Genomic DNA, 14,492 nt, shown 5'->3' on the forward strand with positions numbered 1-14,492 from the left:
TTGAAGGATTCTCTAAGAATAAATTGCACATCTGCTACAATCGGACCACCTATAAGCAAACAACAGTCCCTTTAATCGTGCCACGTCCCACTTTGACTAACACGCAAAATATAGGCACGGCCTCGGCGCAGGCCGAAAGGCAGCAGCGCGTGGCAGAAGCACCATTCTTGAATCTCTTCCAAAGGGCAGTGCACGATACATTCAAACGAGTAGCCATTACAACTCATCGAGTACTGCAAATTTTCTTGCGGACGGACAAGAGACCCGCACTTTTCACATGCCAAAACCCGGGTAGCAGCACAGAGGCACGGGAGGCTTTTCCAGTTTCTTTTTCTATTTTACCCTGCTTACAAGGAAGACAGTACGTTGACCGAGCCACACAAAGCTACCAGTTACCCAAATATATATGTGCAAGCAGAAAGGCGCAGGGAAGCACTTCCAAGTGTCCGTAAGTTACCGTGCAGAGTTTTCTCTGCTGCATTGAATCGTGCAATATTCAAAACTGCATTAAAATATATATATACCTTTTACATAAGGCTATCATGCCGTCTTGGCGTCTACACGGCTTGCCGGTTTTTATGACAAGTCAACTTTTATTAACGACCTATAGCCCGTGCCTAGCCGTACATGTTGTCGACGCTTTGCATTTACGTATTTTTTTTATTCGCCTTGTGGGTAGATTCTGAGCCTCGGAACACAGGCCCGTAATGAAATATATAATAAAAGAGGCCTCCGCAGACTGCAATGCCAGAACATAGTATTGAAATATGCATCCTGCCTCTTTCTATATGCTTACATCCCAGCATTCCACTGTTCACAAGAATAAACCACTCTTTATCCTCCCTCTACCTAATCATGAGATTCTCTACCACTCGCACCCTTCTGGCCGCCCTTGCGGCAGCAGCTTCTGCCCCGTTCGTGCAGGCTGGTCCCTTCACCATAACCTGGTTTAGTGGCTACAGCTGCAGCGGCCGCTCGCTGGCATGCTTCGGGTACAACTCGTATGAGTGTTGCGAACAGCCGCCATCGCCCTCAAGCTTCCCATACGCACGTGTCACAAGCTCAGGCCCTGTCGGTATCGTGGTGTTTACCGAGGTTACCAACACCGGCGGCTGTGGTCTCTGCCACAGCACGGGCTCCATCAATAATTGCTACTTCAACAGCCCCTTTGAGACCATTCTGGTAGCGTCGATCACGCAGTGCCGCCGCTCGCGCCGCCGCGACCTCGACGCGACCTCGCTCAAGCTGCCGGCCTCAGAGGCCATTCAAGAGCCTTGCAACGGCACGGTGCCGCTGACTTTGGCCACAGTTAACGGACATGATTACGACCTTACGGGCCCGGACCGGCTAGCCATTATGAACGACGTTATCAACATGGCAGACGGCGATGCGTTTGCCGTTAAATGGGCAGGTGCCTACCTTGGACCGGCGACTGATGGCACGCCAACGTCGTAAACGTTCTGAATGGATGAGACTATGAAGTAAAGTCTAGTTTGGCTACCTTGTCATGTTGTACTGTTTGTTATAGAGCTGTGCATATACTAAGAGACATCGGTTAGACTATTGTTTAATTATAGGTGCCTCTTGAGCGTTAATTGTTGTACATAGTACTTGGCATTAAACTCTTACTAGATAGGTGGGTCTGGGCGCGGTACGCCACAGGGTGTATATATCTTTTTATCCTGCGTCACAGGACCTAACTTCAAACCCATGTAGCCTAGTCACAATACAACAGCTAACTATAACCGGTAGGTAGAACGTTACAGCTACAAGTGACAAATTGTCCAAAAGGTGGGGTGAAAGCCGTTGTCAAACACGTATTTATTGGGCTCCTCCCTCTGAATGTAAGCTGGATTTGTTTCTATCGCCACAATTCCACTGTACTGCTTTTATTACCAACCGTCATCACTGAGAACAGATTACAAGCAATTGCACCGCCTACCACGGAGACTTCGCGCGTAATGGAAAAGCAGCCCATCACCGAGGATCTGGCCAACGTGAAACCTATTCGGGGCGCACAGCCAAACTGCTTAGGGTATACGGATGACAAGGGCATCGAGCATAGTATTTACCTCCCCCAGGGCACTATGCATGCCGCGTACGACCACCTAGAGAACAAGCGATGGGACGAGCTAGCAAAGTTTGCTCCGTACAGTAGGCTACACTCCGTCGTCGCGGCTAAGTATAGGTGTAAACTGTACGTCCTACTAACGCTTTTCTTCTAGCGGGTCAAGGATACAAGGATGAGGACTTCAAACATTACTAGATAATACTGGAGTCAAAGGGCTGTGACTCCAAGCACTCTGTTTTCCGTGTGTAAGACGCAACGGATGTCACCCCCTATATGACGAACAGCTACCAATTAGTTAGATTAATATAAGACGGGCAAACAAGTCACTTTCGAGTTGATTCCAGTATATCTTTCCCATCTCTATTTTGCTCACGCGTATACGGTCGTTGCCAGAAAAGAAGTCAAAAGGATTTTCAGAACTTGGTAATATCAAGGAATGAAATATACCAGTAGAATTGGCAAAAAATTCAACAGCCTGGCTGAAATGGACACCCTTGGCTATAAAGAACTAAAACTTTACTCTTTCAATTATTTAGGTAACAATCGAAATTATGAAAATTAATGCTCGTGGTAGGAGTCGTCTGTCGACCGAACCTTGTTCGGATTCCAGCACAAGAAAAAAAACGTACAGCAGCGGGTATTCGCTGGTCGTCACCGACCCAACTACTAATCCGCCGATTACTGGTTTAACTAGGGGAGAGCGGACGGGATCCCGTGCTTTCCAGTATCTATGGCCGTACGTGAAAGAAGAGTGAGCTACAAGTGAAAATAAAGGGCTGAATGCGCAGTGTGTACTGTGGGCGTGTATGCATGTCTTGGCGACACAAGAAAAAACAATTGTGTGCAGCTCCCACGGCGATTCATGTTCTGCAAACTACCCGTTTTTTATGCAAGCTAAGGCAAATATTGAATAGTTATACCAGTAGGCAGGGTTACAACAGCATAAAACAGAAGAGTATATTATTGCGGCCAGCAGAGCGACACAACAGATTATAGGCATTTGCAGGCAGGACGAAAAAAAAATTAAGTGGTTGACTTAATCTCCCGAGCCGAAATCGAATCGGCGACCTTTCGGTAACATTGGATAACCATTACAGCCGAACGTGATGAACCAACTACACCATCAGGAGTATTGTTGAAAATTTTGCTGTGTATTTCTGCTTTTAGTGTAGAATCCAGTGGGAAAGTCCCGTGACCACACTAAAGTGGGTCCATCAGCCGTAGTACTGCGTAAATACCGCCGACTTGCATCTCATATTCTGGCAGATACTGTCTCAAAATTGAATAGGTAACTGCATTGGTGCCAAAATAAAAAGATTCTTGTAAATCTTTTAGGCTGTTTATTCTGCTCTGGGGACTCTGAAGTTGTTGAACTATACATTAAGAGCGACACAATAGTCAGTCATTAATATGTTCAGGCAGCTGTACTTTAACTTGTTATGTACGTATGATACACTAGTCCTATATGCCGATATATACAACGCAGGAATAAAACAGATGACATGATACACATTCTAGCTGGTCAGAACATCTGCAAAGTATGTCTTGACAAACTCGCCCTTGACGGGGCCGCCCGAGCCGAGAAGACCGTCTGGCCGCACGATGAGAATGGCGCCTGTGTCCAATGGAACGCCGAGCTTCTGGTGTGCGGCACCTTCGGGATCGTAGTACGTGGTGCCAAACGGCTTGATGTCGCCGAGCACCTCGAACGGCGATCCAACGCCAGGGGGTGTGATTGTGAGGAAGCGCACGGCCGGGTTGGCAGTCAAGGCCGGGTTGGCAGCCAAAAAGGCGGCGAAGGCCTCGAGCGCGGGCTTGGTGGAGGCGACATGGCCGGCAAGCACGACGACCCAGAAGCAGGCGCAATTGCGCGTGGCCTGCTGGAGGCGAACGACCTGGCCGGTGCCGGGCATGGCGAGAGCCACGTCGGCGGGCCGATGGCCGGGCTGGACGGTCAAGCCGGCGGGCGCGGCACCGTCGTGGCTCTTGTTCAGCAGGTTGGGGGGGTAGAAGATGCCGAGGCCGGTGTTGAAGGAGGTGGCGCGCTCAAAGATCTCGCCGAGGATGACGTAAGGGTCGGCATCGCGGTCGCCAGTATACCACTCGGGCCACTTGTGGGACATGAGGGTGGCGATGTCGCGGTCGTAGCTGATCAGCTGCTGGACTACTGTCTTGCGCTCGTCCGAGTACGTGTGCAGGGCAGCCGGCTGCAACAGGCCGCGGATACGTAGCGCTAGCTTCCAGGCCAGGTTGACAGCGTCGTGCGTGCCCGTGTTAAGGCCCTGGGCGGCACCGCTGCTGTGGGTGTGGGCAGCGTCGCCGCAGAGGAAGACGCGGTCGGCCTTGGTCGAGAACTCGCGGGCCATCCGCTGGCCGATCGCATAGAGCGTCCACCAGTGCGTCTCCTTGAAGGTCACCCGGAACGGCTTCATGCTCTCGGCCGCCTCCTTCTCGGCAATCTCCTGCGTGATGCCGCCCGGGTACTTGGCCGCGATGGCGGCACTGTATGCATAGCCAATGCGCGTGGCCCCGTGGTCCAGCGGCGCCCATAGCACGTTGCCGTGTGTCTTGCTCTCGATGGCACTGGCTGTGTCAGCGAAGGTGGACTGCTGCACTACACTACACACACTGCACCGACTGCGACTGCACTCACCCGTATGCCCGCGTGATCGGCATGTCCGTCTCGATGATGCCGTCGATGCGCACCCACTTGTCCTCGGACGTGTCGCCGTCAAAGGGGATGCCGGCGTGGTGGCGCACAAAGCTGCGGCCTCCGTCTGTGCCGATGATGTACTTGCTCCTCACCGTCAGCGTCTCCTTGGTCTTGCGGTTGAGCAGCGACGTGGTGACGGCATAGTCGTTGTCGGCCGCGCTGGCGTCAATGACAAAGTCTGCGCACTCAATGCCCTGAAAGTACGGAGCGCTGATCTCCTCCAGCTTCGTCCGCAGGATCTCCTCGCTGTACATCTGTCGCAGCACCAGGGTAAAGTCAAAAGCCGTGCCCGACATGTTCTCCATAAATGTCCAGACGCGACCGGGAATGCTAGACGGACACTTAGCTCTTGTAGAGGGCGGCGTCAAGGCTTCTCGTGACCACTTACATCTGCTTTCCGTCCTTGTATGTCACGCTACTGCGGCAAGCAAAGCCGAGCTGCAGCATGGGGTCCACCAGCTCCAACTGGTCCAGCTGCTCCAATGTGCGGGGGAAAAAGGCAATTGCTCGACCATAGGCGTCCTGGGTCTCTTTCTCGTGCTGCTCGAACACGGCGGCAGAGATGCCGAACCGCTTCAGCTGGTAGGCCATGAGCAGGCCGACGGGGCCGCCACCCACAATCACGACGTCGTACTCCGCCTGGATGGCGGTTGCCGGCTTGGAGGCGCCGTTGGTCAGCGTCATTGTTGTGATGGTATGGTGGTGGAGGGGATAATTAGTAATCAATCCGGTAATTTGGAGCAAGACCAATCTTAACTTCCAAAACTGGTTCGCCAATTTTGCTTGTTTCGTTTTATAACACAGTCTTTCGGTCGAAGAACCCAGACGACCGTAGATGTTGGAGAGTTGGCCCGGGACGGCTGCAAGTTAGCTATTGGCCCGGGCCAAAAAGTCGGTCACAGTGTTATCGCATCTTGGTGGACGAGCCGGGGAAAGAGAGTGACGATAAGACGGGCGTATCGAAGTGGGCTACGAGCGGCCATGGCTTTGCGGCCAAGTCGTATTAGTGCGTCTAGGCTGGATGTGGAAGGAGGGCAGCTTTGTGGGTGTAAAATTTGCCCATTTTCATTCGTGGCTTCACCTTGCCTGCCTTTTGGTGAAGCATTACGGCAGAAGCCGGGCACGTGATGTCTGGCCAATGGTGTACTAGGCGGCACACAAGAGGTTTCCGGGGGCAGTACGCACAGTCGTAGCGGCCCGAACGGCCGGCAGATGGTCATACGATTTCCCCAGGGTCGTGCTTGTTAACATAAGAGTGGGAGGGGTGGCAGCCCAGTATGCTTATGCTACAGAGAAAGAAGACGAAAGAGGCGGATGTGCCAACGAGCAACTCCTGCCAGAACCTACGATTCTAGCCATTTTTCAATCTTCCGGTACAGATGAGATGTCGGCATACCCAACGACATCTGGTCTTGATTGAAACTGCTACTACCCCACGGCTGTAGAAGTCTTAAAACCATTGTCTTCGAACGAGTTTCTAGTTTTTTTATTAATGGATTCGACAAGGCTGAGGCAACGATAGCGACCGAAGTCGGGCGATGCGAAGTTGCCCGAGATCGACGGCCCACAATTTTAATTTGGAAAGCAGGTCTTATCAGCCGCCGTGCATGCAAAATAGCTTCGTAGTGAGGCTATGTGTAAAGACTCCGTAGCGGCCGACGGCAGAAACGCTGGGCGCACAGGGATGCCCGGCTGGGACAGTCGAAGAGGGCCGGCCATTTCCCGTCAAGTGCTCCCACCCCTCGAGTTCTGTCCCGGAAGACGTACCGATTCAGGCGTTTCGAGTGCTTACATCATCCACCTACCAATCCGGGCTGAAAATCGCCTGCTTATCTGTCGCGCCTTCCTAGGATGCATCAAATAGCAGCTGTCGTCCGCGGGCAAATTGGCCGACATCTCTACTCATTCCCAAAGTCCAACGCGTTCGGCCTCATTCGCCCACGGCCCAGCATTCAGAGAGCAGCAACATTGGCAATGGCAGCAAAAATGCAGGCTGGGTCGTCGCAAGCGTTTAGCTCGGGCGCAGGTGGGCCTACACCACGGATCAACGGGCAAAGATTGATGGACTCGCTCCATTCGACATGCGAATTTGGAAAGGCACATCGCTATGGCGAGTGAGTAGCAGACGGTCCTGTGCCGATGCAGCTGAATTGAGCTAACAGGACAGTCACCACACAGAAACGGGCATGGCGCGGCTGTCGCTCAACGACGACGACAAGGCGGTTCGGCTGTGGCTGAAGGAGCAGGCCGAGGCGATCGACTGCACGGTGACGGTAGACCAGATGGGCAACATGTTTATCGTGCGACCAGGACGGACAAAGGACGTGGCACCAGTGTACATTGGCTCGCACTTGGACACGCAGATGACGGGCGGGCGGTACGACGGAATTCTGGGAGTGATGGCCGGGCTAGAAGCATTGCGGACGCTGCACGAGACGGGATACGAGACACAGGGGCCGATGGGACTGGTGAACTGGACCAAGTGAGTTGTGAGGTGTGGTAGTGATGTGGCTGTAGTTGGACGCAATACTGACAGGCAGCAGCGAGGAGGGTGCACGGTTCCCGATGGTGACGATGTCGTCGGGGGTGTGGGCAGGCAAGGTGCCGCTGTCGGCAGCATGGGAGTGTGTGGAGATCACGGCGCCGGCGGGCAGCGAGCCACAGACATTCCGAGCAGAGCTGGAGCGGATCGGCTTTCTGGGCGAGCGAGAGGCGTCGCACCGGGCGACGCCGATGGCGGCACACTTTGAGCTGCACATCGAGCAAGGGCCGGTGTTGGAGCGAGAAGGTCTGCGGATCGGCGTGGTGGCCGGAGCACAGGGCTATTCGTGGTATGAGGTCGAGGTGACGGGACGAGACTGCCACGCAGGCACGACGCCGTTGGCGGCACGACGAGACGCATTGCTGGCGGCCGCGCGCATGATCGTGGCCGGCAACACGGTGGCGAAGCAGTCGGGTGGCGGCGTGCTGACGACGGGTGTGATGCGTGTCGAGCCGGCCACGATCAACACGATCGCGCGGGTGGCCCGCTTCACCGTCGACGTGCGCCACCCCGATGCCGACGCGCTGGCGGCCATGGTGGCTCGCTGTCAGGCCGAGTTTGCGCGCATCGCCGCCGAGGACTGCGAGCAAGGTGTCGATGTCCGCTGGACCTGTCTGACCGAGAACGAGCCGGTCGTGTTCCACCCTGACTGCGTGGCCGCCATCGAGCAGGCTGCCGACGAAGAGGTCGGGCCCGACAGCGCCATCTCGGGTCATCGCAAGCTCTGGACGTCCATCTGGAGCGGCGCCGGCCACGACAGCTGCAATGCCAGCAAGCACTGTCCGACCGGCATGGTCTTTACGCCCACGCGCGACGGCCTCAGCCACACGCCCACCGAGTACTGCAGCCCCGAAGACTGCATCTTGGGCGCGCAGGTGCTCTTCGGGGCGGCTCTGCGGTTTGATGCCAGCAGGCGTTTGTAGATACAAACAAGTGTAACCATTACGTCATCAGTGAAGTTGCCACGTTCTATTCTACATGAAAGTGCGCGAGATTATCTTCTGTCTATCAGTTTCTCTCGTCTCTCCCCTTTCTTGTCTCCTCCTCTCCTCTACTCTGTTACTCACATATGCTTTGCTTCATTCTCGCGTAGTAGCTGCACGGCTGGGCTCTCGGAGCCGACACCCAAGACAGCAGCCGGCAAGCCCTTCCAGTAGATGGCGTCGAGGCGAATGGTGGCCAGTCGAGCGAGCGGCCAGGCACGGGCCTGCATGCGCAGAGTGTCGCGCCAGCGGTTGAGGAGATCGCGGTTGCGCACAGCATTGTCTCTCGTGGGCGACTGGGCCAGGCTCAGCAAGATGAAGCTGGAGATGTAGCAGAGCTGGTAGCGGACGTCTGTGCGTGTGAGAAAAGAAGATAGCTGGTTGAGACGAAAGAACTGAGGGAGAGAGAGAACCTACAGCACGGCCAGAAGACGGCAAAGTGTTTGCCCTTCATGGAGGCGACAATCTCCATGCCGACTTTGGCGCAGGTGTAGCAGTTGTCGTAGATGGTAGACATGGGCTCGGCCACTGCGCCGGCCTCATCGACAGGCACGGCGTCATGCAGCAGCGGACGCAGCAGGGCGCGGAAGATGAGGACCTCGAGGGTCAAATGGGCGAGACGCAGCGACGCACCGACGACGAGGTCGTCCTCGCTGAGGTGGAGAGCCGGCTGCGACAGCAGCGGCAGGGTCTGTCTCCAGCTCTCGATGCGCGAGCGAAGCGGCTGAGCGCGGCTGAGGAGGACGCTGAGCGAGGCAGACTCGCGGACGGAGCGAAAGGTGCTAATGGTGAGCGAGGGAAGAGGAGAGAAGGGAGATGTAAGGACAGTGCGAATACAGCCTAACACCGTTCAAATGCACGTGACTTACTAAAATTCTTTGAGCACGTCGGCTGCGATGACGCTGAGACGCCAGTGGGCGAGAAGGACAGGGATCTCGGCGGTGACAATTTGGCGGACGGTGTCGTCGGGGGCAAAAGCGAGGTCGTCGGCCAAGTCGTCGGCCGCGGGGGCGGCGACATCCCAGCAGTCGGCGTGTAGATGGCAGGGCCGGGCAAGACCGACGGCATGCCAGACGTGCTGAGCGTAGGTGAGCCACCAGAGACGACGGCGCAGGGCCGCCTCACGGCGGGGCAGACGCCAGGCGGAGGGGTCGCAGTTGACGCCGAGGGTCTCGGCGACGGCGACGGCGGCGCAGGAGCGCGACCAGATGTCAGCCGTCGAGGCCACCGCGTCGTTGTAGGGCGGACGCTGCAGAAGCAGCAAGCTGAGCTGCAGCAGCGACAGGTGCGACAGCGCGGCCGTGCGCGCGTGGCTGCGCTGGGTCACGGCCCAGAGCTCGTCGGTCGGTACGGGCACGTAGCCCTTGAGCAAGCTTAGCTCGTCGTCGAGGAAGCTGAAGGGCATCGCGAGCGCGTAGACGGCACTAAGCAGGCCAACCGGAACGTGCTGCCCGGAAACACGGCTCTCTCGGGGGTCATCCGGCCGGCCCACCGCCTGAATCGCCGCCAGATCCTCCAGGGCCAGCACCGGGAAGCGCGGGTGTACACAGCGACAGTACAGCCGGACCAGCCGCTCGCCCACATCCGCCGGCACCAGCCGTCGAACCAGCGCAATATCATCGGCCTCGGTTGTGCCGCTTGGCCCAAACAGCCGCTCTGCCTCCTGCACCCCGTCCTGCAGCACCTCCTCGTCCGTCATGGCAAATTGCACCGGCATGTAGCCGGCTGGCGGGAGATTTGGCTGTCGTGGCTGCTGTGTCTGCGATTGTTGTTGCTGCTGCTGCGTCTCGCCGAGCTCTGGCCACCGCTGTACGGTCGCGTCGTCCAGCATCCGGCGGTAGTCCAGCCGGAACATGGTGTATAGGTCGTGGCCGTTGTACTCGTAAAACCGCAGCAGGAACGGGTCGGCCTCGCCCGAGAGCCCGATGTAGTGGTTCGAGTAGCCTTGCCGGCCCTCGAGCGAAAACTCCTGTGGCCAGTCCGGCAACACCCACGGCGCCACCGGGCTGTCGGCCGGCCGTTGATGTGAGCCGAGGGCGTGCAATTCGATGCTGCCGAGCGTCTCGTGCTCTGCCGCTTCTCCGCTGGAGCCCACCAGCACGGCCTCCACACCGTTGCGGATGCTGCTGCTGCCGCTGATGCTGATGCTGTTGCTCCGGGCCGGAGGACTGGTCCCCTCGGTCCCGCTGCACGGCGATGTGCCCGGCTCCTCGGCTGCTGCTGCTGCTGCCGCCATCACGGCCAGCGGACTTTGCAGCAGCAGCTGCTCCATCTCAGACAGTCCACGTGGGCTGAAGAATTCCGATGCCGTCGGCCCGTCGTGTCCATGACCACCACCTCCACCTCCGACAACGCTGCCCACACTACTACCACCACCACTGCCCGTGCTGCTCAACCAGAAAGGCGTGCCCATGTCCAGCGCCATGGCCGCGTCGGCTGCACCGCCGCCCATCTGCCCAGAGTCCAGCATCACCACGCCACTGCTGTTGCCATCGGCTGCCATCGACGTGTGTACCGGCAGTGGTGGCGGCAGCCCCGGCAGGTTGGACAGCCCCTGCAACCCCGCAAGGCTACCGCTCGTGAGGCTGTTTTGTGGAATGATACCCTGCGGCTGCTCTGGGCGGTGACGTCGCTTCAGCGGCTCCATCTCAAACGTGCATACGCGCTTCAGCCGTCGGCAACACTCACACACGGCGTCGCTGATGCCCACCTTGCAGTGGATCTTGCGCGATCGACACAGGTCACACGGCCGCTGCTTCTTGGATCGGTATTTGCGCCCGCTGGCCGCCGCTGCCGCCGACAAGGACGCCGGCACCGATGCTGACGCGATCGCGTCTGGCCGTGCTTCAGACGCCATGCATGCACGTCCACCCCAGAAAACCACAACCCCACACGTTCCGGTCGGCCACGTCTGCTAAACTCTTCCACCAGGTGGGTCTAGGAAAAATGAAAGGGGAAGGGAGAAGAGGGGGGGGATAGATCGGATCGGGCGTTGTTTCCGAAGACGATGGGGGGAAAGATCGGGTCCGAGAGTGAGGACGGCTGTCACAAGCTGTAGGCGTGTAGTGGTCTCATTCGGTAAGCCGTGCAACGTCCTGGTCGCGCGCGTAAGTGCTGAGCAGAAGCTATGACAGCTGGGGACTGGCAAATTGCCCATATCGGCCGTCCTTTTTTGTCCCGGCCGTTCTTTCATCCGCCGTTCCGTTATCGCCACGTGAGTCAGCGGACCGGCCGACCGCACGCTAACCGGATCGGGATTTGACATGATGACCGAAGATCGGGTTTCAGCGAAGACAGCTGACATCTGAGACTAAAGTGGAAGCTAGGGCTGAAAAGTTGAGAGCAACAGTAATCCCGAAGCTCACCGCTTCGGCAGAAATCTGGTCAACTTTGCGTGGCGCCTCCTCTCTACTTATTTATGTACCTTGATGTTCGTATGCACCCTCCAATCCTGTGAAGTGACACTTTGGCGCCTCTTAGGCTCGGACCGTGGCTCGCTCCAACCCAACGGACCTCCTGCAGGTGTCCATATTTGCAGTAGCTCAACGCATCTTCGTAAGCACATGGTCATAACTTTGGTCAAATGGTAATGCATAATCGGCTACAAATCCGCCCTACTCTATGCACTCGGCCGCTCGCATTCGATGATGCTCTCCACTCCATTGGCTGCCGTCCAAATCTTGGTGATTTTCAGCCCACCAATATCTTCGAGAACGTGGTGCCAATCAGCCTCCGTCCGCTCGCGCGAGCTCAAAAGTGTCAGCATCATGATATCAAGTGCTGTCGCCTCCCATGACGCCTTCACAGGCGGTATCACATTCTCATTGACTAGGAGCCGGCTGTAGCCCGGCTTCATCGCCTCCTTGATGCGACCCAGGATCTTCCCGCAAACCTCATCAGGCCAGTCGTGCAGGACCGAGTGCATGTAATAAGCACGGGCACCTGTATTGAAGCATATCGTTAGTGTCTGCAAATACTACTGTGAAATACGACACAACCTACCTTTCACGGGCTGCTCCAGGTGAAAGTCGTGCTCCATCCTCTCAATCCGGGAATCCAAATCCGTAATCTGACCAATCACAACAGGCAGATCTTGGAGAATAAGACGTCCAGGAAGGCTGCCATTCTTGCGGTGTAGTTCCCGAATGTCGTGGCCCAGGCTCCCACCAATATCCACGATAAACGCGGCCTCGGGACTGGTGTCAGCTCCGTCTACAAGACGCTCCTTGACCGGATAGAAGCCGTCATCCATCCATGAAGGACGGCCTTGACGGTAGCCACCCATGTGGTTGTTGAACTGTATGCCGTAGGGCGGATGGCTATGTAGATGCTCAAAAAAGTTATTCTCTGTGGCGTAGGCGTACTGCAGCGCGCCTTTAGACACGTCTGTGGGCGTCTTGTAGCCGTTGTGCTTTGCGAACTCGTTGAAACGGAAGATGCACTGGGACAGCCCGCCACCACTAAGATTACCAGGTTGTCAGCTGCTTTAGGGGTCGGACGAAGGGCTAGATCATTGTCGGAAGAGCGCAATCTTACATGCAGGGGTATCCGTCGCTGATGATGGGGATGCTGAGAGACTTTGCAAAATTGGTAGCCAGATACTGGTCGGGACCTACTTCCGTGAGGTATCCCATCGTGCCGAGATGGCGTAGGAGTCGGCCTTAGAAAAAGGGGAAGACCGACCCCGGTCAGCTTGCGTATCACAATATGGAGCAATAGGAGTCCAATGCATACAGAGGAGAGGGGGATCGACACCGAGCGTTTCTGCCAGGTCGTAGGCGTTGTGCACGTCGTCACTTTCTGCCAGCAACTTGAAGAGGCCGATATCGACCCCGAACGTTATAGCTGTGAAGACCGTAGGCTTTCCGGCTTGTCAGCATGGCGAACCCTTTCAGGTGAGCCCCGAATTATGCGCACCTGAGCCCAGCAATGCTTGATCATCGTCTCTCGCGGTGTCTCAAGGGCCCTGACAAGCGATCGGGCCTTCTCAGCCAGCTCCAGGCGAGCGGCCTCATCCCCAGAAGTTGCCGAGGCAGTCCGCCGCGAAATTTCTTCTATCAGCTTCGGAACGACGTCTATGTTGCAGGGAGCCAGAGCGATCGAGACATCGACACCCCCCTTTGCTGGCTGAACAGAGCCCATGATGTGTTATTTGCTGATCAGGTAGTAGGTAGACTTTACAAAATCTATGTGGCCTCTGCTGTGAAGAGAAAGGCTTGCGTCCTTTCAAAAAGGCCGCCAGGTGGAGTTCTTGTACTTTTGGGAGAAACAGACTTTGGTACGTAGGCCATTGAAGCCAAGAGGAACAGGACCACACCACGTCCTGTTTTCTGGCGGTGTGGTACGACTCTTGCTACAACAGATATCCCATCGTCGACGTGCTCCGCCGCAGTGCATGCTACTGGTACGGAGTAGAATGGAGATGTAACGATATGCGCCTCCGATAACCTCTCGGCCGTGTCTGAAAGAAAACGACATATACCAGGCTAATGTGGGCTCTTATTCCCGTGGCCACTTTCCTGTTTTAGTCAACGCCCGTCTGCTTCAGTCGCCGGCGCTCATATAAGCAGGACTCGTATCCTCCCTGTGGGATATGAGTGTGCCTTATTGGAGCTCTCGGATCCGGGGGCAGTCGGTTTCATGGCCCGTTACGTTGTATGTAGTGTGGATCGGGAAATGACCTCTTTTGCATGGCGGAACATCCGACTGGACGAACTACCAACTTAGTGGAGCCCTAAGCGCTTTCTGTCTTGGTTGCATACACGAGTCCCGGCGATAGTCGATTAATATCAATACAAGCATAACAGGATGGAGCCATCCTCATTTGGGAACACGTCGTAGTCTACGCGTGCTTCTTTTGGCCAAGTAGCCTGCCAGTATTTGGCCTGTCAACCGTATACTTCAGCGGAGACCGAACCAAGCTCTCCAAGAAATGAGAGTATAAGCACAGATGGCTCTTGCTCGTACCCTTTTGTAATGCACCATTGCACACTGGCGCTGTAGTATGATCGAACCATCAAACGTAAGTAGGATCATACATACTAAATGTCATGTTCTTATCACATGCATACTTCGTTGCCTTGCTCCTTTGTACTGCATATGATCACTGTTTATCTTTGTACCATAAACTACGGAAGACGGTACCGTGTTGCTTCCTGTCGCATTGAATTCCCGGAGCATTCC

At 56.0% G+C, this 14,492-nt stretch overlaps 6 protein-coding genes across 6 annotated transcripts; 3 read left to right on the forward strand and 3 right to left on the reverse strand.

Moving 5' to 3' along the window:
• Window positions 1-855: 855 nt before the first annotated feature.
• CMQ_7356 (uncharacterized protein) lies at window positions 856-1,455 on the forward strand (the record flags this gene model as incomplete). The annotated part of the gene is made up of 1 exon (XM_014314361.1): window positions 856-1,455. The coding sequence occupies one exon, from the start codon at window positions 856-858 to the stop codon at window positions 1,453-1,455; it is 600 nt and encodes a 199-aa protein (XP_014169836.1).
• A 506-nt stretch (window positions 1,456-1,961) lies between these two features.
• On the forward strand, window positions 1,962-2,266 carry CMQ_7375 (uncharacterized protein; the record flags this gene model as incomplete). Its single annotated transcript, XM_014314380.1, has 2 exons — window positions 1,962-2,154; window positions 2,226-2,266. The coding sequence occupies 2 exons, from the start codon at window positions 1,962-1,964 to the stop codon at window positions 2,264-2,266; spliced, it is 234 nt and encodes a 77-aa protein (XP_014169855.1).
• A 1,319-nt stretch (window positions 2,267-3,585) lies between these two features.
• Window positions 3,586-5,468, reverse strand: CMQ_7159 (pentachlorophenol 4-monooxygenase; the record flags this gene model as incomplete). Its single annotated transcript, XM_014314164.1, has 3 exons — window positions 3,586-4,654; window positions 4,725-5,114; window positions 5,173-5,468. The coding sequence occupies 3 exons, from the start codon at window positions 5,466-5,468 to the stop codon at window positions 3,586-3,588; spliced, it is 1,755 nt and encodes a 584-aa protein (XP_014169639.1).
• A 1,290-nt stretch (window positions 5,469-6,758) lies between these two features.
• Window positions 6,759-8,249, forward strand: CMQ_7140 (metallopeptidase; the record flags this gene model as incomplete). Its single annotated transcript, XM_014314145.1, has 3 exons — window positions 6,759-6,898; window positions 6,952-7,266; window positions 7,328-8,249. 3 exons carry the CDS (start codon window positions 6,759-6,761, stop codon window positions 8,247-8,249), a joined length of 1,377 nt encoding a protein of 458 aa, XP_014169620.1.
• Window positions 8,250-8,389: 140 nt separating this feature from the next.
• Window positions 8,390-11,166, reverse strand: CMQ_7607 (fungal specific transcription factor domain containing protein; the record flags this gene model as incomplete). The annotated part of the gene is made up of 3 exons (XM_014314612.1): window positions 8,390-8,661; window positions 8,727-9,091; window positions 9,179-11,166. 3 exons carry the CDS (start codon window positions 11,164-11,166, stop codon window positions 8,390-8,392), a joined length of 2,625 nt encoding a protein of 874 aa, XP_014170087.1.
• Window positions 11,167-11,928: 762 nt separating this feature from the next.
• CMQ_7451 (hydroxyindole O-methyltransferase) lies at window positions 11,929-13,451 on the reverse strand (the record flags this gene model as incomplete). Its single annotated transcript, XM_014314456.1, has 5 exons — window positions 11,929-12,251; window positions 12,312-12,769; window positions 12,846-12,969; window positions 13,044-13,170; window positions 13,227-13,451. 5 exons carry the CDS (start codon window positions 13,449-13,451, stop codon window positions 11,929-11,931), a joined length of 1,257 nt encoding a protein of 418 aa, XP_014169931.1.
• Window positions 13,452-14,492: the final 1,041 nt, after the last annotated feature.

The sequence above is a fragment of the Grosmannia clavigera genome (genome assembly GCF_000143105.1).
Source record: "Grosmannia clavigera kw1407 unplaced genomic scaffold GCSC_173, whole genome shotgun sequence".
NCBI classification, from domain to species: Eukaryota; Fungi; Ascomycota; class Sordariomycetes; order Ophiostomatales; family Ophiostomataceae; genus Leptographium; species Leptographium clavigerum.